Consider the following 27,514-nt stretch of genomic DNA (forward strand, 5'->3'; position numbering starts at 1 on the left):
TCTTTAGCCGTCTCGTCGCCGCCGCCGCCGACGGCGCGCTCGAATGACGTCACGCCATGGCCGCCTTGCTCCGACGCCGCCAGTAGAGGCCCTGTCTCGCGCCCTGCCGCTTCTCGGAGCCGCTTTCCCTCCCTCCTCGTCCCCTTCCCGTCCGGTCAGGTGAGGAGAGATGGGCCCGGCTTCCAGGCCCGGAAGTGGGCGGAGGGTCGTAAGGGAGCTGGCCTGAGGCGCCCTGGAATTGGGGGGGGGCGCCTCCCTCACCTCCACTGCTCGCGCTCTGGGTCTTCGGAGGGCGGGGTGGTAGGCCTCTTCTCCAGCCCTGAACGGGGATGACGTTATTGGGGAGGGGGGAGGCTGTGAATTCCCCCCCCCCCGGAGGGCTGGTTCAGGGTGGCGGGGTGTCAAAGGAGTGACCTCCAGGGCATCCCACAAGGAGGCGGGAAAAGGGGAGGTCGGCGTTGCTCTGTGGGGATGAAGGTGGCTTCGAGCAGAGGGGTAAGAGGGACGTTCCGTGTTAACAGTTGAAGCGGTCTGAGCATCAGGCAACCTAGCCCAGCCCTGTTCTGCCTGGAAGCATCTCTCTGAAGTTTGAGGCTGCTCCCATGCTGCATGAGGTGGTTCGTACTGCCGGTAAAATATGGGATTGCTACATCCAGAGCCCCCCCCCCCCCCGTGATGTTTGGACTCCCACTCCTATTATCCCTGATCATTGATCATGTTAGCTGGGCCTGATGGGAGTTGAGAGCATCATGTTGGCTACCCTTGTGAATGTTAAGCTTCCTTAAGATGCGTTGGATCATTGACCCAGACACACTGCTGTTGTCATCTCAACAGTTCTTCATGTTCCCAGGTACACAGAGGCCTTTCCTAGCAGTCTTACTAGTGATCCTTTTGATGGAGATGCTGGGGATTTAACCTGTGACCTTTTGCAAGCAAAGTAGGTGGTCTGCAACTGAGCTGTGGGTGCTTTTGATAAACCTGTGCAACCTAGCTGCTGTCTTTTCTAACCAGAAATGAATTTGAGAGCTTCAGTATGTGCTTTACCACAGAGTGATGGTGAACATCTAAAACATGGGTAGCCAATGTGGTTTCTTCCAAATATTTTTTGGTTCCATTTCCTTTTAGCACCTGGCAGCATAGCTAAATAGCAGGGATAATGAGACTTGTAGTTCACCAACATCTGGGAGGGCACCATGTTGATTTTATCCCTGCCCTATAAGAGTTGAGTTGGATGACTGCTCCACCAAGCCCAGTCTCATTCCTGTCATTTGCAGTTTCAAGCAGAGAACTCTCTCCTTGACATGAGATAGTACATTGGACCTTCTGCATGCAATGCACTGAGTTATGGCCTCTGGGATTGGTGGTGGTGGTGGTGGTAAATTGAGGAGGGTATAGTGAAAGGTTGATGGCTGCTCATGCTTTGAAGGGTGTATTGGGACATACTGAGTACTCAATGAATGGAAAGCAAATTGTGATGACAAGTGCCAATGTGGGTTCCTCATTAGCTGGCTACAGGTTCTTTTCTGGATGGATTTGACAGGGGCCAATGCTGCAGATAGGGTATGTCAGGCAACAGCTCAGATGGGAAATGATTGAGTAGGTTGACACTGGTTCTGCTGGGAGTCTTAAGAACATGGATTTGGTTACTGAAAAGAGAGTGGCAGAAGAGGGTGAGACGCAGGTATTAACTTATCTGCGGACAGCACAGAGATAGGAGGTGCTCTGAAGTTGCAAGTAGAAATTCAAAGGGGAGGTTTAACTGAAATGAAGATTTGAGGTTCATGCAAAGGATGCCTGATCAAGTTAAGTTTTGCATGAATGAACATGAAGTTATCATTGGTTTCTCTTATAAAGGGAGAAGGTGGGAACACACATCCCCTGACTGCATAATGGTAGTGGCGCCCTCCCTGTGGAACGCCCTCGCTTCAGATGTTAAGGTGATAAAGAACTACACAACTTTTAGATGACATCTGAAGGCAGTCCTGTATCAGGAAGTTTTAAATGTTTGATGTTTTACTATGTTATATATACCGTAACCTGTAATAATAATAATAATAATTTTTTTATTTATACCCCGCCCTCCCCAGCCAAGGCCGGGCTCAGAGCGGTTTACAAGCAATAATAAAAACAAGATGAATGATTACAAACTTAAAAACAAAAATAAAATACAACATTAAAATAATGGAACATTAAAATGTAGCCTCATCGCAGGAGGAGAAGGAAAAGAAAAAAAAAGAAAAAAGAGAGGGAGGGAGGGAATCAAATTGGCTCCAAGCCAAAGGCCAGGTGGAACAACTCTGTCTTACAGGCCCTGCGGAAAGAAATCAGATCCTGCAGGGCCCTGGTCTCATGAGGCAGAGTGTTCCACCAGGCCGGAGCCAGAGTTGAAAAGGCCCTGGCTCTGGTCGAAGCCAATCTAACTTCTTTAGGGCCCGGGACCACTAGGGTGTTGTTATTTATGGACCTTGAGGCTCTCCATGGGGCATACCAGGAGAGGCGGTCCCGTAGGTGCGAGGGTCCTAGGCCGTGAAGGGCTTTAAAGGTCAAAAGCAGCACCTTAAATCTGACCCTGTACTCCACCGGGAGCCAGTGCAGCTTGAAAAGCACTGGGTGAATATGCTCCCATGGCAGAGACCCCGTGAGGAGCCTCGCTGCAGCATTCTGTACCCGCTGGAGTTTCTGGGACAGCTTCAAGGGCAGCCCCGCGTAGAGCGAATTACAGTAGAATGGCTGGGGAAACCTAGCCAGATGGATGGGGTATACATAATAAAAATATTGTTATTATTTCATTAATTAAATGAAGAAATTGGGTGTTGCTTTGTATGGATGGAGATATTGAAAGGCTTGATGGATTGCTTGAAGTGAGGAAAGATAATACAATGAGGTCTTAATTTAAGATGCGAAAGCTCAAAATGTGATTTGTATTAGGGAGCAGAAGGAAGTGTGAGTGCTGAAGAAGGGATAGGGTGTAGGAAAGATGAAAGATCAATACCTTTGTTAGTCCCATCTTAGCTGATGAAGACTCTGCATGTATTCCTAAATGGCCTGGCAGCTCCTGGATATCTCAAAGATAAGCTCTGTTAATAGGGAGCTCTTTGGTACCTTGGAAAGAATAACTAGGATTTGTTGTTGATAATTAGCATTTTCAGAGTACTTTCAGTCTTCAAATAACCAATCTTGTCATCCTTATAAGAAGTTTAGAGGGTAAATTAGTATTATCAACATACTGCAGATAAGGAAAGAGGCTGATGCTGAGAGAGAATGGCTTGCCTACAGCTGCCTTGCAGGTGCATAGCAGAGGCAAAATTCAAAACTTTACTCTCTTTTTGGGCCATTGCATTATATCACCTTCCTTGTGGTTGCCAGTGGAGGAGGATCTTTTAAAAAAACTCCTGACAAGTTGTTAAGCATTGTGGATTAGTGAGAGCTAAGTAAAGCCAAGATAAATCATGTTTAACCACTCATCAGCCCTCTGCATTTTGAGGAAATGTGTTTTCAAAAGGTAGCATGCTCCTTCTAGGCTCTTAATGACACTTCTCCATCTTAGCTTCATTTTCTCCTGGCATTGCATAGATATGTGGTATAAGATCCCATTGTATTATGTGGATCTATGTATAAGGAACCAGTAAGTTTTATTGTTTTCAAGGACCTATGGCTAGAGCAACAGACTTTGGGATAGATGCCCATTCGTTACCGGGCTGTTAAGAACAGTACTGCTAAAGGTGGGTTGTTGTTGGTAGTATTTATTTGCTGGTTTTAAGCTTAAAACGTGAGAAAACAGTTTACATAAAATGACCATAAATAAAAATAATCAAATGCAGCAGCAGAAAGAAAGTCTAAGCCAGAAAATTTTTTTAATCATACTAACAGCACAGTCCTCTACAGGTCTGTACAAAAGTAAGCCCCATTGAGTTCAACAGGGTTTGCTCCTAGGTAAATGGGAATATGATTGCAACCTAAAATACACTAAAAGCATGGACTTTAGTTCTGCTAAACAAATTACTCTCAATGTATAAGCGTCAATTGCATTTTGTCCCTGTAACTGGACAGGAACAGAGTGGGTATGACATTTGTCAAACAAAATACTCTGCGAACTGCAAACCCAGTATTATTTCAGTCCCTGATCACCAAAGCCCCATCTGGCATGAGACTAGATGTTGCTCACCCTTCCTCTCTAAACCATTTCATAGTCAGTACCATGGATAGGTAGTATTGGGTAGACTTCACAGTGATCAAACTACGTTCTCAACAGTGGCCAAGTATTTTAATTTTTTTATTCTACTTTTGTCCTATCCTTTGAACCTCAAGGCAGTATACCTAGTTCTCCCCTCCCTGTGCTATTCTCCCCACAACCCTGTGAGGTAGGTTAAATTGAGATAACATTAATCTGAGATAGGCTAGCCTAAGGTCTTCCAGTGAGCTTCATGGCTGAATGATGATTTAAACCTACATCTCCATGGCCCTAGTTAGCTACTAATCACTGCACCATGCTTAAATTAGATGGAGGTTCTTCTGGAATTCTTTGTAAAAGTAACAGATCATGGATTGATTTTCTCAGAGCGAGCTTTAGTAATACTCATTATGTAATCAATAATATAACAGAATTTCCTTCATACTTGGCCAGCACTGGATAAAAATTCAAGGCACCTAGGAATTTGATGCTGGCACCTGGGAATATGCTGAAGGCCAGTTTCTTAAAAAATTGATGATTGTTATGGAAATAATTGAATGTGGCAAATACTTATATTAAATGTTTTTGGGTTTTATTCATTGATCACTTAACATTCCGTCTATTCCATGTTTAACCTTTAAAATGAGCACTTCATGGTTAGATTTTTCTGGGGTGAAAAGAATATTTCCTTTCCCTAAATGTTGTTCCCACAAACAGATTAAATTAAATGGAAGAAAAATGCTATTTCATCTGAGACCTAACTAGAGAAGCAAATTACCATCTTCAGGCAAAATTCCTTTGGGGAATGGTAACACAGAGACAAAGGCTAAATCTTGTTCGCTGTAAAATCCCATGTTACTCACAATAGAGAGAAACATTTCTCTTGTTAGACCTTTCAAAATCTTTGGTTATGAGTATAATAACATATGTTTGAAAATACTGGTTTTTAGCTCACCCATTTATTTAGTTTTATTTGGCTTCTGTGGCACAAGATATTCATTCACTGTCCTCCATTCTCCAGGCTTGGTAATAGTTGTCTTTTATCCTGTGTTAGTAAGGATTGGCTGCAATTGACATGGTATGGGGTTTCTTTTTAATGGGACAGAATTACACTTCAGATTAAAGTTAGCCGAGCCACATGACAAGGGGGGACACAAATACACACACACTCCTTGATTGGGAGCCATTTGACTGAGGGAGGACTAATGTCTTCCTATGCTCAAATATGTCCATCTGTTAATCAATCAGTGAAGCCCTATACGTATACCAACTCAAGATCTTCTGCCAGACTGATATGGTTGTTCACAGCTTTCTACCCTGTTCATTCTTGCTTCTTATGCAATTCCCTTTCACCCAGTATTCAAAATTAGCCATGCGCCTGGTGCATTTTGCACCTGGCTACCAGCCACTTGTGACCAAGTGAAGATGACTGGGCACCAGGATGGTGCCTGCACCTCTACCATCTGAAGGTGCATTCATTGGCTCTTGACTGTTTTCACACACTAATACGGCATTCTGTAGAATTCTATCAGTTATATTTTATCTGCACAATTAGAACGAACTTCAGGAACCAAAATGCTTTTTCTATGCAGCCTGAGCAGGAGTGGTGAATGGTGTTATACTTAATTGTTGTAGCTTGGCTTCACTTACACCACCCCACTGCCCTGCTCACAGTAGTGAAGAACATTCTTATGTTATGAATGGTCCATGTCACCATTAACAGAAAGAGATAGAAATAGGGCAATATATACCCTGTATATAGAGAGACTGTCCCTGGATCAAGTGACTTTTATTCTTTAAGTTCTCAAAGTTCTTAACCTAGCTCAAGGTTGTCATCTGAAATAGCCAGATGTCACAGTCTTTAGAGCTGTCTTACCCCAAAATGACAACTAGACCTTCTGTTTTGGTGACTGTAACCTTAGTTTAAGGAACTGTTTGGTGCTTAGCTTATATATCTGAGTTTCTAACACTGCTATCATCATGAATTTAAGAGGGGTGCTGTATAAAACATAACTATTGTTTGGAAGGTGATAATTTTTCTAGTGTTTCTGTTGCTTTGTCACAGGTACAAGGGATATTCTTGGTGTCTGCACAACTTTTATGTCACTTGAGAAGTCATTGGGCAGTGTTGTTCTGTGAGCTAAACAGTCAGTGAGCAAAATACCTCCGCCTCCTTTAGTCTTGCTGATGAAATATAACTAGGCATTACCTTCCAGACTTACTAAAGTATCTCTGTCACATCCTCTCAAATCTTATTTGGTTTTTAAGCTGGCTGTTTCAGCTGGCCTTAGAATCAGTTATTCCAGCTCATCTTCCTCTGACTCTCTACATTTCTGTAAGCCTGTTAATGTCAACCTTAAAGTTTGGGTGTTTCAGATTGAAAACAAACTTCTGGGCCTGTCTTCAGCAGGGAATAATTTCTGAAGTAATTAAACCATTTTAAATCATAATTGGAAAATGGCCAGTACAACAAGCTTTTGGTCATAGATGTTTCTGATCTCTAGCCTTTAAGTGCTTTTGAAATGGCAAACTTATGGGTAGCTCTTACAAGCTACACTTTATTGCCCTGAGCCACAATTTAATAGGAGGCAATTAGTAGCATTCTTTAAGCTTCCTGATAACATTCTCTCAGTTGTCTTTGGGGAAACTATGTGAGCCTAGAAATGTTGGAAATTCAAATCTATCCCAAAATTTGATGTACAGGTATTCTCAAAGTATTAGAGTCTAGTGAATCAAACTGTGTTAAGGGCTCCTTCAGTTAATTTTACTTTTCTTTTAAATAAGTTTTATTCCCCCATGCTAATACATATGTGCCCTGGCATATATTACACTCTTACAGCATTCTAAAGTTAAAGATCTTTAAAGTTGGGAGTTTATTACCTACCCAGACATTCTATGTGGTACTAATATCACTTTATCTTTGACACTTTGTGTCTTATGTCTACTTTTTGAATATTAGCTATTTGTTTTTGTGCCTGTATGAAGAAGGTTGACATATACAAGCCCAAATCAAGGCTAGCTGTAGAAATATTACACCTAGTGCTGGGAGAAACACAATAATGCTGGACAATATGGGGGAAGGTTTTTGTTCTCTTTGTTGGGTATCTCTGGTCCTCCAGTTGTTGCTGGATTGTAACTCCCATCATCTCTGACCCCATCATGCTGGCTTGGGCTGACAGGAATCCAACAACATCTAGAGGACTGCAAATTAATTACCACTTCTCTAAAGAAAATGGAATGGATTAAAAAAAAAAAACTTCCAAAAATGTACTGTTCCATAAAATGAATTAATTTGCTTTTTGAATGTACTCAGCACAAAAAATGGGCTATTTCAAAGTTGTACATAATATTTTTTAAGTGATTGTCATTACGAAGCCTAAATATTACATATATATTACACATAGTCTATTTATGTTTAAGGCAGAATATATGCAGAGGGTTCTAAAGAACCCAACATGCAGCTAAATCTTCCAGTCACTTTGAAAACTCAAAGTCAACCTATCTTTCCTGAAGACTCAGTGGTTTTGCTTGTACTCAGGATATCCATGTTCACCAGTGATGGCTAGCCTGTTGCCTTCTAGATATTTTGGACTTCCAATTACCATCAGAACCATCCAGCTTAGTCAGTTGGCTGATGGGAGTTTTAGTTCAACATCATCTGGATGGCAAAAGGTTAGGTGCTCCTGCTGTTCTTGGCACACAGGTTTGGCAGTAACCAGCATCGTTGACTGGCTGTTGGCACTTGGATTGGAGTGTCATTTTTCTATCCATTAAAGCCTAGTAAGGAATAGGGGGCAAAACTATTGCATTCACATGTTTTCCCCCTTTCATAAAGACCTGCAAAACACTCTTAGGGTGTTCCTTCCTATTTGCCCTTTGACTTTTGTAAGACTAATTATGTCAGCGGAAGCATAAGGGGAAAGGGTTAGAAGGGCAGAAAACAACTAGGTGTTCTAGAATTTGGCAACAACCTCCAGGTTAACTACTTCTGCACATATGTAAAGGGGCAGTGGATTCTAATTAACTCCAGCTATCTGACTGTTTGTTTGATAACTCATCCCAGAACTTTAATTTCTTCCCACCCTGTGAGGTGTGATAAGAAAAGCAATACAATGAGAACTTCAGAGGGAAAGAGAAAAGGATGGTGCTGTTGAAATAGCAATTGCAGGAAGCCTGACTGTCACTGCTTTGCCTTCAATATTGTTCTCTCCCTTAGCTAATTGGTTAGCTAATTCTCCTTTGCGGCCGAATTGTTGGCAATAGATAAATAATGGTAGAAGTGAAAGCCATGGCATTAAAATGTCAGCTTGGTCTTTCCATTGCTTGCTGTTCTGCATCATGCTTCTCACTCCAGCAGGCTGTTTGGGACCTACCAGTGGCTGATGTTGCACTCTTGCCTGCAGCCCACATCCCAAGCCTAGGAATGCCATCACTCATCCATCCCCCAATTGTTGCCACTCTTGATTTTTGTTATATGCACCGTAGATGTACCCTTGTTCCTCCTCTCAGTGTACAACAATGCAAACGCAAAATGCTGGCTAAAAACTGTTAGTGAATATATAATCGGTTATGATGTCATTCAAAATACATGAATATATCTCACAAAATATACAAGTAACTAGAAGTTGTTATATATATCAGAGTCAAACAAAGAATGAAACAAATCAATGAATAGCGAGGAACGCCAAGCCGTCTCTCAAAGGAAGACGTCACTCCAAAGTTTCAAAAGGAGATATCTGGAATAGTTCAACTGTTTCAGAATAAAGTCTTCATCAGCTGGAAATGGAATATAAGGCATTGCAAGCAATGAATGACAACTAAACTGAGCAACCTGCATGTAAGTTATACAGTGGTCAACTTTATATGTCCTGTGCATTTGTGCTGTAAGCATCAGCAGCTACACTATCCAGTGAGCACTGATCCACTAGCATGATCCCAACTAGTATGAATATTTCATTGATAATTATTCGGTATGTACCTCTTTATATATTTTGTTCTACTGTGTAACTTACATGCAGGTTGCTCAGTTTTGTTTGTCATTCATTGCTTGCAGTGCCTTATATTCCATTTCCAGCTGATGAAGACTTTACAGTGGTACCTTGGGTTACAGACGCTTCAGGTTACAGACTCCGCTAACCCAGAAATAGTACCTCGGGTTAAAACTTTGCTTCAGGATGCTTCAGAACAGAAATCGTGCGGTGGTGGCGCGGCGGCAGTGGGAGGCCCCATTAGCTAAAGTGGTACCTCAGGTTAAGAACGGACCTTCAGAACAAATTAAGTTCTTAACCCAAGGTACCACTGTATTCCAAAACAGTTGAACTATTCTGGATATACTGTCCTTTTGAAACTTTGGAAAGACATCTTCCTTTGAGAGATGGCTTGGCATTCCTCGCTATTCATTGATTTCTTTGATTCTTTGACTCTGATGCATATAACAACTTGTAGTTACTGGTATATTTTGTGAGATGTGTTGTATAATATATACATCATTTTGAAGTGGCTTTTTCGTATATTTTGAATGACATCATAACCGATTATATATTCACTAACAGTTATTAGCCAGCGTGCTGTATTTGCATTTTTGTAGATTGTTACATTTTGCAACACAGGGGTTTGTGTTTGTCCTCCTGTCAGTGTAGCTGTGGCTGCTGCCTTACGTCTTTAAAATTCATCTGCTCAGCCTTCTCTTGTTTAGCTGAAGAGTTTGGGGCATTAAGACCACCCACAATCCTGACAAGTGTCATAATTTTGCATCCAATTTGATACCACAAGAGTTTCTGGTGAAGTGGGCTTCTGCCACTTTAAGGTGCCACCTGTCTTTAAGGTGCCACAAGATCCTCTGTGATTTTGCTGCAACAGACTAAGACTGCTGTCCCAGAATTTTTACTGTCTAGGGGTTGTAATCTGTTAAGTCCTAGGGATAAAAATTCAAATGAGAACTGTGTGCATACCATTGTGTCATGAATTTACATGTCTACATTCTGAGTAAGTTTAAGAGTTATACAAATCTATTGACCTCACATTAATTATCCTTGCATGTTTTGGGCTTTCAGAAAACATGTTTTTTTCTGCTGACTATGTTTAGATACGGTAGTGCTGGGGAGGAAGAAATTAGAGGAGAATAAAGGTAAGGCATGGGGAAAGAGGTTAGATGTATTGTGCAGAGGACTTGGGAAATAACTGGCTATGTCCTTTTTAAGAGTTATGTGTGCAGAACACCTGGTGCTAGGTGCCTCCCCAACCCCAGGCAAACTGCACACATTCTCCTCCATAAGGATCAGAAGCTTGTACTTGGTAAAATGCTGTGGGCCTCACCTTTCACATACATCTACTACGGTCCACAAGTTACTGTCTTATATAGTCTACTCTGTGTAACTGGGAGCAGATGAAATTCTGGTTTGAACACTTGCGGTCTTAATTGGTACTGTTAGGCAAGCAGGCCCAGTCTCTCTGCTTGGATTGTAAAATGAGGATTCATCTTTAAGGAGTATCTGTATCTGACAGCTGAGAAATGTAGGAATGCTTGAGGCTGAATGTTTACACATTATCCCACCCAGCTATTTATTTTTCTCCATTACAGACTAGCAGGCCCTGATGGATGTTTCCAAAAGCCCTGAGCAAAACCCCCGCTCTCCCGACGAAAAAGAGGAGGAAGAGGACGAGGACCAGCTGCTGTCTGATGACGAAATCCTCAAAGAGAGCGGCTCAGAAGACGATGGAGAGGACGGGCAGGGCACCACTTTGGGAGAAGGCAAGGAAGATGCTGACAGAATATTGAGTCAGGAGGAGGAGGAGGAGGAGGACGAAGAAGAAGAGAACCACTCAGGTGAAGAGGACTGCTTAAGTGAAACCAAGTCTCAGGACTCCGACAATAATGAGCAAAGCAGGGAGCTTAAGGGCTCTCTCTCTGTCAAGGAGGATGAGGAAGAACAGGCAAATGACTTGGGTGATGAAGCCTCCTCAGTCACTCGGGAACTAGACGAACATGAACTGGACTATGATGAGGAGGTTCCCGAGGAGCCAAGCACCGTTGCTGCTGACGATGAGACTGACAAGGCTGGGGGAGAGGAAGAGGAAGAGGAGGAGGAAGAGAAGGTAAATGAACCACCTGAGGATGAGAAAAAATCTGGCACAAAGAGCGACGACGAAAGAGGTGGGCAGGAACCTGTCAAAGAGAAGAAGAAAGAGGAAGACGGAGAAATTGATGATGGCGAGATTGATGTAAGTGCACCTCCTTCCCACAATCTCAGGTTTTGCCCCCAGCCAGTGTCCCTGGAAACCAGGGTTTACACAGCACTCCCCCTCCCACTTTCCTAGACCTCCTGCATATGCAAAAGGACCTCTTGTGGGCTGTTTTCATAGGTACATTTTCAGCTAGAGGAATCCTAACATGCATCTCACAGCACTATCATCATTGGAATTTTCAGATGCCAGTCAATCTCATATCAGGCCATTCTTTCTAAGCAACCTCATTCAGAAAAAGAAAACCTAGGAGCATAGAGATGGAGAAGCAACTAGACAGAGCCCATGATCTTCTTTTGCAGAATCTTGGGAGGGAATGTAGTGTTGAGTTTCTTCCCCACATTCTCAGTGTATGCAGAGCTGCAGTAGCAGCAGGGGAGTTTCCCCTTTACTTTAGTTCATTCTCCTCCTGGTTCTCGGAAATAGTAAGGGACTGTCCACCACTTTGAGTTGGAGCGCATGCTTGGTATGTAGGAAGTGTCAAGTTTGTCCCTTGCATATTTCCAGTTAGAAGACAAACAGGCTAGGAAGGGCTTCCTTTTGCTTGTGGTCTTAGAGAAGAACCCTTAGCCAGAGTAAATCCTCCTGGGCTAGATGGACCAGTGGTGTAACTCAGAATAAGGCAGCTTCATGTGTTAACAGGATACCTGGTTTGCATCTCCATGTAGTCTAGTGAGGCCTGTCAGCTCAAGTGAATATAATTTGACAGTTTCCTTCTATCTGCTTATTGGTGGCAGGATACTTGATTGCGGACTGTCTGAAGCATACACATAGCCTGTGCCTATTCATGTAAGCTTGGCGTTTCTGCATTATCAGTTGCCTTAAAACCTACCTGCTTCTGGAAATGGATGCCAGTCAGTCTCTTAAAAGAGAGCATAGCAGAGGCATTACTCATCCTGGAAGGGTTCTTTTTAAAATCCACTACTGAGGTTCTCTCTGATAAATGCAATACAAGGCCTGCTCTTTCATGCTATTCATATGAACATGGAAAGCTGCCATATACCAAGTCAACTATTTTGACTTTAGGCCTAGAGCCCTTTGCCATCCCTGCTGCTGAGAATTTTTTAGGCTAGGGTCCCCAGCATGGTACCCTGCAGGTGTTGCAAGCAACAGCTCCCATCAGCCCAGTCAGCATGGTGACTGGCTAAACGCTGGAAAACTTTATAAGGGGTTACAATAGATTACTAGTAGCACAAAGTGTGGCTTTTAGCTTTTGTTTTAAAATTGACACTCAAAGGAAGAGTCCTATGTGGCATTTCAAAGAAAAAAAAATCATTTCAGTTTGGTACCCTTTTCTTATGTATGTTAATGACAAAATCACAATTGACAGCCTCCTTCCCATTATGCCAGAATCTGGAATGCATGATCTCTTTCTTAACAATCCTCTGTCTTGGCTCGCTTTATGTGACTGTGTAAAATTGCCAACTAGTCTTTCCCATCCCTCAGACCATACGGGTAAATGTATTGCAAGGTATGTGATGACTCTGAATGTTTATGGCATTTCTGTAACATCCTCTACTTGCTTGTAGTGCAGGACCAGTTCCCTGCATTTCAGTTCACTTACAGGTAGGTGCTTGTATAACTGCTTCCATTGAGAGTGGTGGGGCCATGAAGGGTATGTTCTTTTTCCATCAATTCTAAAGTGGGACAGAGTCAAATAACATATTTGCTAGCATTGTAATAAGGATGATAACGAGGTGTGATGAATAGGGCTAGGTGATAACTGCTTTTCAACATTGCGATGTATCACCAGCTAAACATCCCGATATACCGATATTTCACAATGTGTGGAATAAGGATGGAACTACTGTATTTTTTGCTCTATAAGACTCACCTTTTCCCTCCTAAAAAAGTAAGGAGAAATGTGTGTGCGTCTTATGGAGCGAATGCAGGCTGCGCAGCTATCCCAGAAGCCAGAACAGCAAGAGGGATTGCTGCTTTCACTGCGCAGTGATCCCTCTTGCTGTTCTGGCTTCTGAGATTCAGAATATTTTTTTTCTTGTTTTCGTCCTCCAAAAACTAGGTGCGTCTTGTGGTTTGGTGCATCTTATAGAGCAAAAAATATGGTGTGTAGAGGTGAGCATCAGGATTGAGTGATAACTGGCTTTAAACATTGTGATATATCATCAGCTAAACATTGCAATATACCAATATATCACAATGTCTGAAATAAGGATGGAGCTATGTAGAGGCATTGGCTGGCTTCACAGTTTTCCCTGCATCGTGATTTTTGCCCATTCCTCCTCTCGTGATTCGCTGCCCCCTGCAGGAGGCAGGGAAGCGCTAAGCTGGCAGAGTTAACAGGGACTGCAGGAATTGAAAGAAGCATTGGCTGGCTTCACGGTTTTTCCCATATTGTGATTTTTGCATAGTGCGCACATACACATACACATACACCATGATTCATGATATATTGCCAGGTCAAAAATGAAACCAATATCACTATATGGACTTCAAACCAGTTTTGGACAATATATCAATATATCTATCACCCAGCCCTAGTGATGAATTACTTTGTATTTACTATTTATTTATAAAATTGAATAAAATAATTAAATAAGAAACAGAAAAGCTCATCCAGCATGGCCAATGATTAAAGCTGGCATCCCTTACATGCAGAGTATGTAGCCCACCACTGAAGTAACTTCTCCCACCTCCCCCCCCCCAAAAAAAAAAGATACCAGGGACACAGCTTCTGGCCTTCTGCATCTAATGCATATGCTGTACTGCTGAGCTCTGGCCCCTCATTTGGTTAAAAGCAATCTTGCTTTTACTGTCTGACTTTTCCGAGTTATTAGTTTTGAAGACTGTCATAAAGAGCACCCAGCTTTCTCTCTCCACATGTTGTGCTGCGGTGTGGCTTTTCATTTCCATGACTATGTAAGAGCTGTACCACATTGTAATTCTGCACTGCTCTTCCTGAAACGGGGAGAGTTGGATTTTGTGGCAATGAACAGTGAAATGGTTTTATTTGCTCTCTTTAAGAGCTGCTTGTAAACAGATTGCCTTTGAACTTAATAGGGTGGAACCTCATCTGCATACCTGGCATCCTGCAGATCTATGACTAGGAGAAACCCAGAAATAAAATAAAGCACTTTTAATGTTCTGTGCCCAAGTGGGAGGCAGGAAGCGAGGGTGGGGAGATTAAAAAAAAAAATCTGTTCCAGGTTAATTTATCATTCACCAAAGTTACCTTGTGCAAATCAAAAAGTGTCTCTACACTTGCTTTAAATCTTACAAGATCTGCTTGGAGCCCAGCTCTTGAATCTGCCATATTTTGGCAGTTTTGCAATTGGAGGAAAGGGATAGATGGCTGAGAAGAGATAGAGCTGTATGTTTAATAGTGGAAGATAACTGGCAGGTGAGAGTACTCTGTAACACAGAGAAGCCCTGCCCTTGCCATGCTGAACGTTTACAAATGTTTGACTTTTCTCAAGAGCCAAGACATAGCAGAGAAAGGAGGAAGAGAATGACAGACTCAGTTGGACCTGTTATAGCTGGTAGAATGTGGCTCACCGTCCACCTGTTCAGAAGCAGGTGGATAGAAAGTGTTTGGCTTCACCTGTCTCCCAATGTGCAACTACTTGATTGAAGGGTAGCAAAGCAAATACTCTATTATTGGCAGCATTGCTGCTGTAGCAGCATCTGCCTTTTACATACCTGTCTCTTTATGTCTTTCAGGATGACGATCTGGAAGAGGGGGAGGTAAAAGACCCAAATGACAGGAAAGTGAGGCCGCGTCTCACCTGTCGGTTTTTCATGAAAGGTAGGAGCCATGCCCAAGTGCCCCCTCTCTCCTGGAGCTTGCAGAGGCAGCTGTCAGGACTTACTGCCTCTGCCATCCTGCCTCCCGAGACTTGTGGCTTCTGAACATAGTGCATTATCCAAGTTTATTTCTGTATGTTATCGAGTCACATCAGATCAAACGTTCTCAAATGTTGTCACAGCAAGCATCACAAAAGGCCTTCGTAAGAGGGAATCTTTTGGGATCAGACCCTGGCAGGGCCACTTGGTATGTTTGTAGCAGTGACCACTCAGATATTTGGGATAGCCAGAAGCTGAGCACGAGGAAAGAACCCACATCTATGGTCTTTAGTATTCCAATACATCCTGCATTTGAATTCAGTAATTATGACTCAGAAGCCATTTTTTATTATATCTGGATCTCAAGTTCCACCATCATGGCTACAGTGGGTGGCAGTCAGATTTCCCATGGCCTTTTAAAATATATGTTTAATTGGTTGGCTTTAACGCTGTTTGACAATAAAAACAAGGACATTAAAATTGCATGTCATTTCCAGTCTTAAATAGAAACTAAAGAAATCCTATGTGTTTTACTTGATTAATTAGTTATTTAAATTGGAACCTGGATAAATATATTTCTGAAGTAAGAAGCAGACTTGCTTTGTTTTTAGGTGGTGGAGAGAGATGCTTGTGTTGAGGTAGGCATCCTTGTAAAAGAGGCATTTATTTTGCATACAAAAGACTTTCAAGATGGTACTTCAAGATGGTACTTTCCATTCGTAATTTTTATAAGTACTTTGTGCTAAAAATTGTTTCATTAAAAATGTTTAGTTAATTAAAAATGCCTTTGCGATTAATCAATGGCACATTTTAAGTTGCTTGGAAGGTTTTTAATTGATTGAACAATTCTGAGATAACTTGTTTAAGCTAACCGCCTTCCAGGTTCAGGGGTGGGATTAGATGGACACTTATATGGCAATGGAAAGAAGAGCTTCTCCTGGCACTTGGGTCAAAGATACAAATCTCTCTCTGAGCTCTGCTAGGTTTTAATAAAAGCTGTTCACCAAAGTTCTCTTAGGACCTGGGCAATTCATAAAGAAGCAGCAACCAAGAAATAAAATGTAAAGCATCAGCAGTGCATTTCTCCTTTGATGAATGCTTTGCCTTCTTTTTTCTTTTTCAAGTGATTTGAACATCTCTGCAAAGATATACATATGCTCTAGTCACTTTTTGTGTGTTTTTTTACTGTTTCCATTCATGGAGATTTTAAATCTTCTGTGTGCTTTCCCCACCATAGGGCACTGTACTTGGGGTATGAACTGCCGGTTCATTCATCCTGGTGTAAATGACAAAGGAAACTACTCTTTGATCTCCAAACCAGATCCTTTCTCTCCAAATGGCGCACCACCCATTGGCCCTGGGCCTCACCCTCTGATGCCAGCCAATCCTTGGGTATGGTACTATTACTTTTTTAATACATTATCATTCATGGTGTAAATTAAAATGCCAAGAGGTTGACCAGGCTACACTGCATTGGAAGATATGCAAACACTGGAGCAAGTGGGGAGTATCAAGTTGGCATTTCCATGTTCTACACCTTTTCTTGTGTTTGTCTGTTGATGCTTGCAGAAATCGTGGGTGGGTGAGATGGGGACTGTGCTGTCCCTCTGGGACATGTGCAAGCTTCAGCGCCTTTTTGTTTGGCCTGTGGATTCTTATTTTAGAAAATCTCAGCTCTCGTGTTCCAAAAGCAGTGGTTCACTTAGTCGTATACTGTCAGCCCTGGTTTGATTGGCCAAAAACCCCACACCAACCAGCCTCTGGTAGCAAGGGCTCATTTTCAGCCCCATTATTTGAGATCACTTAGTTGTGCATGTACAGTACCATGTATGTGTGTGTAACGACCTCAAATTCTGACGCCACATGCATTGCCACTGAGCCACAACTTTAAAGCCACTTGCTTATAAGCATGGTCATAAGAGCATAAGAGTAGCCTGAGTGCTGGATCAGGCCAGAGGCCCAGCTGGTCCAACATCCTGTTTTCACAGTGGACAAGCAGATACTCCAATGGGAAGCTCACAAGCTTAGTGTAAGAGTCCTCAGGTGTGTTACCTGGCAACTGCTGCTCAAGAAACATACTGCCTCCAACAGTAGAGGTTGCAAATAAAGTGATCTCTAAGCATGATGATTTATTTCCTAAAGCAGAGCTGGCTAACCTGTGGCCCTCCATATGTTATTAGTCTAAAACTCCCTCCATCCCTGCCCACTGGCTATGCTTGCTGGGACTGATGAGAGTCCAACAACGTCTAGAAGGCCACAGTTTCCCCATCCCTGAAAACCCAGACAGTTGGGGGGGGGCTAGCTTTATGTTTATAGTTGAATCTTGTTGATGTATCTGATTTTGAATGTTGTAATAAGTGGACTGCAAGACTCTGCATGGAGGTTGGGGGCTGCAGTCCTTCCTTACATTTTAAGATTGTTTTCCTGTAAGAAGCTTCATTAAAGGCCCCTTCACCCCTTTTCCAGATCATGCCTGTTTTTCCCTTGAAAACCCAATTTCCTTCATCAAAACTCTTTCATGCAAAGAGTTATGCATGTTAAGATTCTTGGAACACAACCTTCTGGCCAGATTTCATGGAAGATACACAACTCTCCTTGTGTTGAGAGAGTGCAGCTGCCATGTGAAGGAACATTCTCTTAATTTTGCTGAAATCCTAAAGCAAACCAATATGAGTAGTCAGTAAACATGCACATTTGGAGCAAGAAGCTCTCCTGGGTTATTTGTAAAGGCATACATTTTTCCTGTCATTAGCTTTCTAAGATGTTTCATTTTCATGTGCAAATACTGCCAATACGTAAAGGACTAAAGTTAAAACAAAAACCTTTTAAAGATTTCTCCTTTCCCTTGGAGAAGGCAGAGACTTTGAGATAAAGCATTCTCTAAGATAGGACAGTCCAATTTCTTATTATTCTTTAAAAAATAAATATTTTTACACCCTTGGGCAAATTCATTTAACTTCCCTGAACAGAACAGAAGCAATGGGCCGGGAGAAAGGGAAAGAGGGCCTAATGAAAATGTGTGTCACCTCATTCTGGAACCATCCTCTTCTCTTTTCTTAAAAGGGAGCCCCTGTAGTTGATGAAATATTGCCACCTCCACCTCCAGACCCTCCAGCAGAAAGTGCTTGGGAACGAGGACTCCGCCATGCGAAAGAGGTAAAGCAGCTGTCTGGGGACAAACAGGAAAAATACATATGAATCAAGAGCATGTACTAGGCTGCTGTTCACAGGTATTCAGAATCTCCTCCAAATCAACACTTGGATAATTAGGAATGAGTAGGCATGAGCCTTGGGATTGTCTGCTCATGCAGAAGGGGAGGAAACGGGAGGCTTCTGATGGTGGCATTTCCCCCATTCAGACAAAAAAGGGAAACTGCTCTGCTCTTTCTGGCGACTAGTGACCTAAAGTGTCTCACCTCTGGAGGAGTAAAGAGAGCATGTAAGCTCAAGGCTCTCACTTGCTTGTTCTCATTATGTTGGAATTGGGGCCCTAGAGATAGGCAATTGATCTGCCTTGCTAAGGAGTATCTGCTCTTGACTTGAGTCGCTCTTCAAGTTATCCAGCAGTGATATATCTACACACACACAGCTCTGCTGCTTGAGGTTCTATGATGGAAGATTGCACCACTTTAAAGTTCACCCCTTTAGTGTTTGCATCTCATGCAAAACACGTGCTCTGCCAGTGAACAGTATATTGCCCTTTCTTATAGTAAGCAAATTGTTTCCTCAGTGACCATGCGCTGTGCAATCTTATCTCTCTCTCAAATTTTGGGCAAGTTCCCTAGGAAACCCTCTTTAAATATTGAGTTGAACAACAAAAGTGTGTGTTTTTCTTGAAAAGGCTGAGATTGCCACGCAGGTTACTCTTCAAAACACAAAAGCAAAAGCTGCGTTCACTGTGACTTATGCATGACAGCACGTGATAAGGCCACCAAGAGCCCGCATGGCTGAGTCAAGAGTTTTCCATACCCAGTTCCATTATTGTACTCCGGATGATGAGACTTATTTTTATACATATAAATGAAATTGGTAAGAGTGGACTGCTACAACCTCTTTGTTTACTCAGGCCTTTAGTTAATAAGAGTTGTCTCCTGCAACGGTGCTCATCTTTTACTCAAGTAAAAGTATTTAGTGTTTAGTATGGCTTTAAAATTTTCTGTTTTTAAATTGCTTTTGTTGTATTTTACATTCCTGAATCACCTTAAGACTTTTTATTTTGTATAAAGCAACTGATAAATGTAATAAATTATAATAGTAATAATCTGAATTTCTGGAGCCTGTTAAAAGCAGCTAGCAACACAGTGAAGAAATAATAATAATAATAATAATAATAATAATAATAATAATAATAATTTTATTTATTTATTTTACCCCACCCATCTGGCTGGGTTTCCCCATTCCAAGATGGTGCTTTTTAAAATCATCATTATTATCATTCTCAAACAAACAGAAGGATACCAAGCATTCTTGGTATATCAGTTTGTATCCAAAATGCTTCATTTCCATTCTTGGTGATGTTTGTTGCAGTGAGTGGCTGTGAAAAAAGCAAGGCTAAAACAACAAATAAAGACCAAGCACATTTTAAAAATCCTGTTTCAGTGGCTACTTTTACTTTGAAGAAAACCTGTCCCAATCTGGATCGGGGTCTTGTACTTGTTTCCTTCCAAAAATATATTCTTTACCCTGACCCTGGCTGCTCTCTGCCTCTGAAGGTGCTATTTGCAGTAAGCCAGTTCTTCCTGACCTGATGCCCTCTAGATCTTTTTCACTACAACTCCCATGCAATGCTGGCTGGGCTGATGGGACTTACAGTCTCTTAAAGCATCTGAAGGGCACCAGGGTTGGGAAGGCTTCAGTAAATAGCAAAGGGCAGTGTTCTTTAGGAAATGAATAGTGCTCATTTCCAGTTGGGAGATGGCAGCTGCTTTTATTCCAAAAGAATAAAAAGTGACAACTTTTCAAAACAAAAGGAAATGGCTTAAGCTTTTGAAAAAGTGTGTTTGTTTAGCTCAGCCTTAACATGTGGTCTGGGATTCTGTCATTATGATTCTAAAAAACAAAGAAACACAGAGAATTAAATGTTACCTCAAAATTGTAATGTGTTTTAAAATATGATCCACTATTTTTAAAACAAAACAAAACAAAACTAGGTAGTAGTTGATATTTGAAAAGATGAGAAATAAATTGTTGGGATATTAGCACTTCTGCAGTGGGTCATTAAGCCACAGAATGGGATTTATTGCCTCTGCTCTAGGACAGCCCTTGCCAACCTGGTGCTTGACAGGTGTTTGGGGGCCAACCAGTTTCGGGCCGATACACACTGTAGTCCAAAACATCTGGAGGGCACCAGGCTGGCAAAGGCTGTTCTAGACGGACGACTCCTTACCTCTCACCCACTTAGGTATTAAAGAAGGCCACAATGAGGAAGGAGCAGGAGCCTGACTTTGAGGAGAAGCGGTTCACGGTGACCATCGGAGAGGACGAGCGCGAGTTTGACAAAGAGAATGAATTTTTCCGGGACTGGAACTATCGTATCACTCGGGATGTTCGGGACTCGACGTAAGACGCAACTGTCTAATTCTGTCTGGTGGCAGGAATGCGGACTTGAGCAGGCTGGCTTCTGTGGATCTGACTGCAGTCCTCCAGAGGGCAGTGTTGGCTTATCCAGCACTCTGTTGTGTTGTTCAGTAGCAACACACACTTGCTCTCATCGCTTCAAGAGCCCTTCCTTGGTATTCAAGGGGGGCTCTTCTCCTCTGTGCAACACTCTTCTCCATATAGAGGGGCACACGAGAAGTGTGATAGCTATATTTCTTTCCATCAATTGTCTTCTGTTTACAGCCCAACTGAAAACAGTCACACAAGCCTGCCTTTTCCTGGTGCGCTATGTTGCTAAGGCAGTCATGACCTCCTGCTCTTGCCCCAATGCAATTCCCAGCATCATCCCAGCTTCATGCTTCTAATACTTAAAGGGTTTTTTTAACATTATTGTGTTGCAAGGTGGGCCCCATCATTTGCAAAAAGTAGGTCAAGCAGGCTTCTCTGGCGATCCAGCAGCCGTGAGTGGGCTGTTGTGTACAGATCACAGTCCTGGTTGGCATGACAGCTGATCCCAGCCTTCATGAGTCACCCCAATGGATCACTAGCTCACAAAGCTTAACCTACTTAGTACAGGCAGTGCATTGAGTAAAGGGAGCCTAGGTGGATAGAGAGACCTTCCATTTCTAGCATAATGAATGATGCCCTCCAGACAGGGAGATGTCTCTTCCCTGCTTCCTCAGTTGCATCACACACAAGTGCTAAATTTGTTATCATCATATTTTAAATCAAGGTTCTGGTCCATATGGTTGTGAAAAGAAACTTGGAAACAGTTACTGTGAAACCTTGTTGAGCAGGACTGCAAGTGGGTCAGGTTGGCTGTTGGGGGAGCTTTGGGGTTCAGTGTAAAATGAATTCTACAAAGATGCACCTTTTTGATGTTTTGTTCAGGATGCAGAATTCAGCTTTTCTTTGCACGTAGTTTTTGCACAACACTGAAAAAAGGCAGGTTTCCATTACGGAAAAGGGTTCTGACCCTATATTTTTGGACTGAAAGTTTTCTCTTTCTAAAACAGCATGGATATAATACCAGTCAAACTGAGTGCTTGCTGTTAGTTCATGTGCTCTTGAGGCAGGTAAAATTAGGATGTTAATTAATATACTCCCCCAAGGATGGAGAACCTTCAACCCACAGGTCCAATTAGGCCCACCAGGCCTTCTCATTTGGCCTTCCAGGCTGTTTTGGCCAAGCCATGCCCCTATATGGCATCAGGTGAGAGGCAAGAAAATAAGTGGCTGGGCCAAAGGGGATTTGCAGGCACCACTAAGCATTTTTTCAGTGAAGACAAAACAGCTCACCTGACATCATTGTGCTATTGAGTGATTGACAGGGGATGCCCGCCCCCAGGTGTGAAGACCCACACAAAAAGAAAAAAATAGGAAAACCTCTCCTCCCCCCCCCCAATTTGAAAAAAATGTTACATTAGGAAGTGTTTTCTTTTGGAATGATGTGATGAATGTTTAAGATAAAGCATCATTTTGCTGGCCTTTGACAGCTGAGATGTGTGTTTTCAGGGTCCACCCTATTCCCATTACTATGATCTGTTTCAACTGTTTTAAATTTTGGTGCTTAAATTCTTTCAACCTGCCCTGGGACCCGCTGGTAATAAATTTTATGATGCCAGTGCTAAACAGTTTTCAGTGCCTTTAGTTTCCCACTCAAAATGGAAAAAATAATAGGAAACTGTATGCAAGTGAGTCATCATGTCTTAAAATATTAGCAAATATTCCAACACAACGAAATTCCAAATAAAGATTTGAATTTAATCATTGAAGCCACATTTTAATATGTATTATTGATCCCCTCTCTCCAATCAGATATCTGTAACTCCAATCAGATAGTTTACTTTTGGCTAAAGGTGGAAAAAGAACCTTTGAGATTTATATAGCACATAAAATTAACACAAATATGCATCTTTGTCTATAGTTTTTGATTGCTAAATAGGTCAAATATACTAAATCCAACCTCAGTTTAGAGCACCGAAAAAAATTCCAGTTCAAAATTTTCTAGAAGACTCGCATCACTGCCCTTCCCCTAAGAGTTATTTTTTTTACAAAACAATTTTAACATGCATTGAGAATGGCTTGTGATGTGTGAAGATGGCTGAGAGCTTCATAAATCTCCTCTTTTTTCCCTCCTCCCTTCGGTTTCTTGAAAAACTCCAGTGAGGTGGACATCAAAGAGAACGCTAACTATGGGTAAGCAGTCCCTAATCTCTGTTGTGCTTACAGCTGGCCCATGTTGCTTTCATTTTAATCCCTTGCAATTCTTTGAAATTCTTCGGTCAATACCAGCTGCTGCGGAAGGCTTGGCTTCCAGTTGACCAAATCTTAACTTGGTGCATTCAGGTGTGGAGGCTTCCAGGTGCTGGCAGCGTCTCATGAAAGTTTATAGTAACTGCAGCATTCCTAAATAACGAAATGCATATTGACATCTGTTCAGCGGTATGCATCCTCAGAAGGAAGGTCGTCAAGTAAAACCACAGCCATGGTTGTGGTGAAGTCCCCTCTATGCCTCAATATCTTAATTTACCAAACTTGCAGAGGCTTCACCTCTTCTCCCTTGACCAGAGCCCTCACAGCTTTCTGAGCTTTCCGTGGTTGAGGAGGGCCCAGCTCCAGCTGCTATCTTACGTTGTGATGCTAGGCATGCACACCTGTGCCTGTTTGTGTTGGGGGGTTTTTAAAGACACTGGGTGAATATAAACATGGTTGCTGCCATGTTTGGTGATAAGAGGTCACTCTTTAAAATAAAATTTAAAATATTTATTAGATAGCACATGTTGTGTGCTAAATGTGGCATGGGAGTCAGTTCTTTCTTTTAAGCAGTGATGGCAATAACAGTAGTTTTGTTTCATTTGAATGTTTACCCTCTCTTGATTCCTCTGCAGGCTTGACCCTTATCCGGATCCTTATTATGATTATGATATAGAACGCTTCTGGCGAGGCGGGCAGTATGAGAACTTCAGGGTACAGTACACAGACCCAGATCCGTACCGGAACTACAGATTGAGTAAGGTAGGTAAATACATCCTCTTCTCACGAGCTGAGCTTTTATTCTGCAGTAGGTTGATCCAGACAGTTTAGCCCAAGTCATTGACCCAGTTCCTGTGTTACCTGAGTGCCATGTTCACAACTTTAGTGTGTGCATCTCGTGTTGTTCCAATAACATTTAATAATATGAGTGGTGCATGCTCTGGTTATCTCCCGCTTGGACTACTGCAATGCGCTCTACGTGGGGCTACCTTTGAAGGTGACCCAGAAACTACAACTAATCCAGAACGCAGCAGCCAGACTGGTGACTGGGAGCAGCCACCGAGACCATATAACACTGGTCTTGAAAGACCTACATTGGCTCCCAGTACGTTTCCGAGCACAATTCAAAGTGTTGGTGCTGACCTTTAAAGCCCTAAACGGCCTCGGTCCAGTATACCTGAAGGAGCGTCTCCACCCCCATCGTTCTACCCGGACACTGAGGTCCAGCACCGAGGGCCTTCTGGCGGTTCCCTCACTGCGAGAAGCCAAGTTACAGGGAACCAGGCAGAGGGCCTTCTTGGTAGTGGCGCCCTCCCTGTGGAACGCCCTCCCACCAGATGTCAAACAGAACAACAACTACCAGACTTTTAGAAGACATCTGAAGGCAGCCCTGTTTAGGGAAGCTTTTAATGTTTGATGTATCACAGTATTTTAATATTCTTTTGGAAGCCGCCCAGAGTGGCTGGGGAAGCCCAGCCAGATGGGCGGGGTATAAATAAAATAATAATAATAATAATAATAATAATAATAATAATAATAATAATAAATAATTAATAAATTTTTATTTGTACCCCGCCCTCCCCAGCCAGAGCCGGGCTCAGGGCTGCCAACATCATAAAACTAACACAGTATACAAAGAACATAAGAACATAAAAACAGGCAATCAATTAATTAAAATACATCTTAAAATTAGTTCAGAGCAAATTAAAATCTGGACAGATGGCAGTCCATGGGTAAAATTGAGAGTGGTTAATATTCTCCAGGCCAGCTGTTACCACCAGTAACAGGACCTGTGAGTGGGCTAGGAGGCCTCTTTAATGCTTGTTCTTATACAGAAAGAAAAGAATCAGACTGAACCCCGACCAAAGGCCTGGCAGAACAGCTCCGTCTTGCAGGCCCTGCGGAAAGATGTCAAATCCCACAGGGCCCTGGTTTCTTGTGAGAGAGCATTCCACCAGGCTGGGGCCATGGCCAAAAAGGCCCTGGCTCTGATCGAGGCCAGTCTAATCTCCCTGGGGCCTGGGATCTTCAGGGTGTTATTATTTGCAGACCTTAAGGTCCTCCGTGGGGCATACCAGGAGAGGCAGTCCCGTAGGTATGAGGGTCCTAGGCTGTGTTGAGAATTGGAATCATCAGTCCTTGCTGCTGACATGGGGAGCAACCAGCTCATGGAAGCCTCTTGTGTGGTTTCTTTGTTTCATGCTGGGAGGGATACAACCACATTGCTCAAGTAACTCAAGAACTGGCCCTCCTCGCAGAGAGAAACCATTGGAATAAAGGTTATCTCAAGGATTCCATCACGGCATGTGTGGCTAGTTGGGGGTGGGGGGAATTAAATGCCATGTTAGATTATTGAAGGAACATCATATGAACATGTGGGTCAAAACTCCTAACGCAACTTAACCATTATTTTACAAGGAAAGGGAAAGAGAGAGGGAGAGGGAGAACAGGCAGCGCGAGCGAGAACGCGAGAGGGAGAGAGAGCGTGAACGGGAGCGGCGGCAGAGGGAACGGGAGCGCGAGAGAGAACGGGAGCGTGACAAGGAGCGCCAGAAAAGAAAAGAGGAATGGGAAAGAGAGAGGGAGCGCATCAAAAGAGATGAGAAGGACCGGCAGCACCGGGACCGAGAGCGAGAGCGGGAGAAGGAGAAGGAGAAGCCAAAACCACGATCGCCACAGCCACCAAGGTACAGGCTATACTTTTTTCATGCTGTTGATGATGTGGCAGGGAAGGGTGTGAGGAGGTTTAGTCCCTGCTGGCTGGCAACTCTGAGAAGCTGATGTTTTACAACGGCATGAGACAGCATGTCGAGGGAAACTGTTTCTCATGTTGGTTTCGTTGGCTCTTTATATGGGAGAGCAAAGGAAATTGGGTGGCAAATGTATTCGCTCACATCAAACAGAAGCAAAAAGTGTTGTATGTTTGATTCAGACATGTTCTTTGAAGATTTTGCACTGTAGAAAGTCGGGAATCTATGTAAGCAACGTGTTTTACGATGTAAAATCTGTCAGAATGGAGCCTCATGAGAGACTCCCTGCTCCATTTATTATTATTTTTAAAGTGAGCCAGTAGCCATCTTGGCTTCTGCTTTGTTCTCAGTAGCTTTGGGTTTGGGTTCACAAGCAGCATCTGGTTTCTTACTGTCTACGTTTAAGCCTCTTTTTTTGCTCTTGGACTCCATGCATGAACTGGCACTTCTGTTTCTTTTATACGTTGATTGTTAATCACCTTAAACTACTAGAGAGGTAGTCTGGCGCTAACTGAGCTTCTCCCGTCTGCTCTCCCATGTCTCCATTCCAAGGCTACTGGTCCTTTTTTCCAAGCTCTTAATAACCACTTAGCCCCATTAGTGATGTTAAATTCTCAAGAATAATCTTTTGGAGAATATTTTCAAGAATATTCTCGATTAATGAGAATATTAGAGAGTTTTCATTTAAAATAGGAGACTATTCATTTTAATGCATTGAAAATGATATAATTAGTTAATATACATGTTTATTCGTGGGTAAACTTGTTCAGATGGCAACCAAAAACTGTACAGATACTTTTATTTAGTGGGGCAATGCAGTGAATTCATGTTCTTTGATTTAGTAAAGGAACCACAGTGAAAATATATAAGCCCAAGCCCACTTGTCACTTGCAAGTATCAAATTAAAAAATAAAACATGTTTTATAGTTAAAGTTAAACCATTCTAAGGTGATGGCAACAGTAATTGTCATGTTAAGGTTTGGTATAAGGAAACTCAGTAGTTAAATCATATATTATTCTTCCATTAGAACATGTACATGTTATAAGACAAGTCAAAAAATACAATTGGCATGTTAAGGTTTGATACAAGTAAATTCAGTAATAGGCTATCTTGTGCTTCTAATAGCTCTAACAATAACTGTTTTGGTGACTCAAACACAGCTTGATAAACAAAACTATATATATGCAAACATACCAAAAAGAAGCCAATGTTAATGGCTTCTTTTTGGTATGTTTGCATATATCTAGTTTTGTCAATAGTAGTTTGGCAATAAACTACTGCTACTACTACTACTACTAATAATAATAATTTATTATTTATACCCCGCCCATCTGGCTAGGCTTCCCAAGCCACATAGACCAGATTGTGCAAAGTTAGTAACTTGCATAATTTCAGTATGTCAGTCTCTGGTAAATGGCACCTTGTACCATCAAACAGCACTGCGAAAACCAGTTACTGACACTAAATAAAAATATAGAAATGTCAGCTGTTTAAATCAAGGCCACCTCACATGCTGTTACACATAATTGTATAGGCCTAGGTACTTTAAGTGTATAAAGCATTAAAGCTACTTTCTGTAAAAAAAAAAAAAAAATCACACTGCATGGCCACGGGTATAGAATTGCTAAGAATAAGGTCACACCAAAATAGAAAAAAAGGCTACTATATATAGTTGAAATACATACAAATTCA

At 42.2% G+C, this 27,514-nt stretch overlaps 1 protein-coding gene across 2 annotated transcripts in view; it reads left to right on the top strand.

The window, feature by feature from the left end:
* The window catches only part of ZC3H18 (zinc finger CCCH-type containing 18), a 60,568-nt gene continuing 33,054 nt past the window's right edge, over positions 1-27,514 (top strand). For both annotated transcript variants that reach the window (XM_079988745.1, XM_079988746.1), the window contains exons 1-9: positions 1-159; positions 10,752-11,392; positions 15,095-15,179; positions 16,455-16,609; positions 18,281-18,373; positions 20,619-20,776; positions 22,982-23,014; positions 23,707-23,833; positions 25,490-25,758. In XM_079988745.1, the coding sequence (XP_079844871.1) occupies positions 10,766-11,392; positions 15,095-15,179; positions 16,455-16,609; positions 18,281-18,373; positions 20,619-20,776; positions 22,982-23,014; positions 23,707-23,833; positions 25,490-25,758 (1,547 nt within the window). In that variant the 5' untranslated portion in view covers positions 1-159; positions 10,752-10,765. The remainder of the gene's footprint in view (positions 160-10,751; positions 11,393-15,094; positions 15,180-16,454; positions 16,610-18,280; positions 18,374-20,618; positions 20,777-22,981; positions 23,015-23,706; positions 23,834-25,489; positions 25,759-27,514) is intronic.

The sequence above is a fragment of the Podarcis cretensis genome (assembly GCF_951804945.1).
Source record: "Podarcis cretensis genome assembly, chromosome: 8".
NCBI lineage: Eukaryota > Metazoa > Chordata > Lepidosauria > Squamata > Lacertidae > Podarcis > Podarcis cretensis.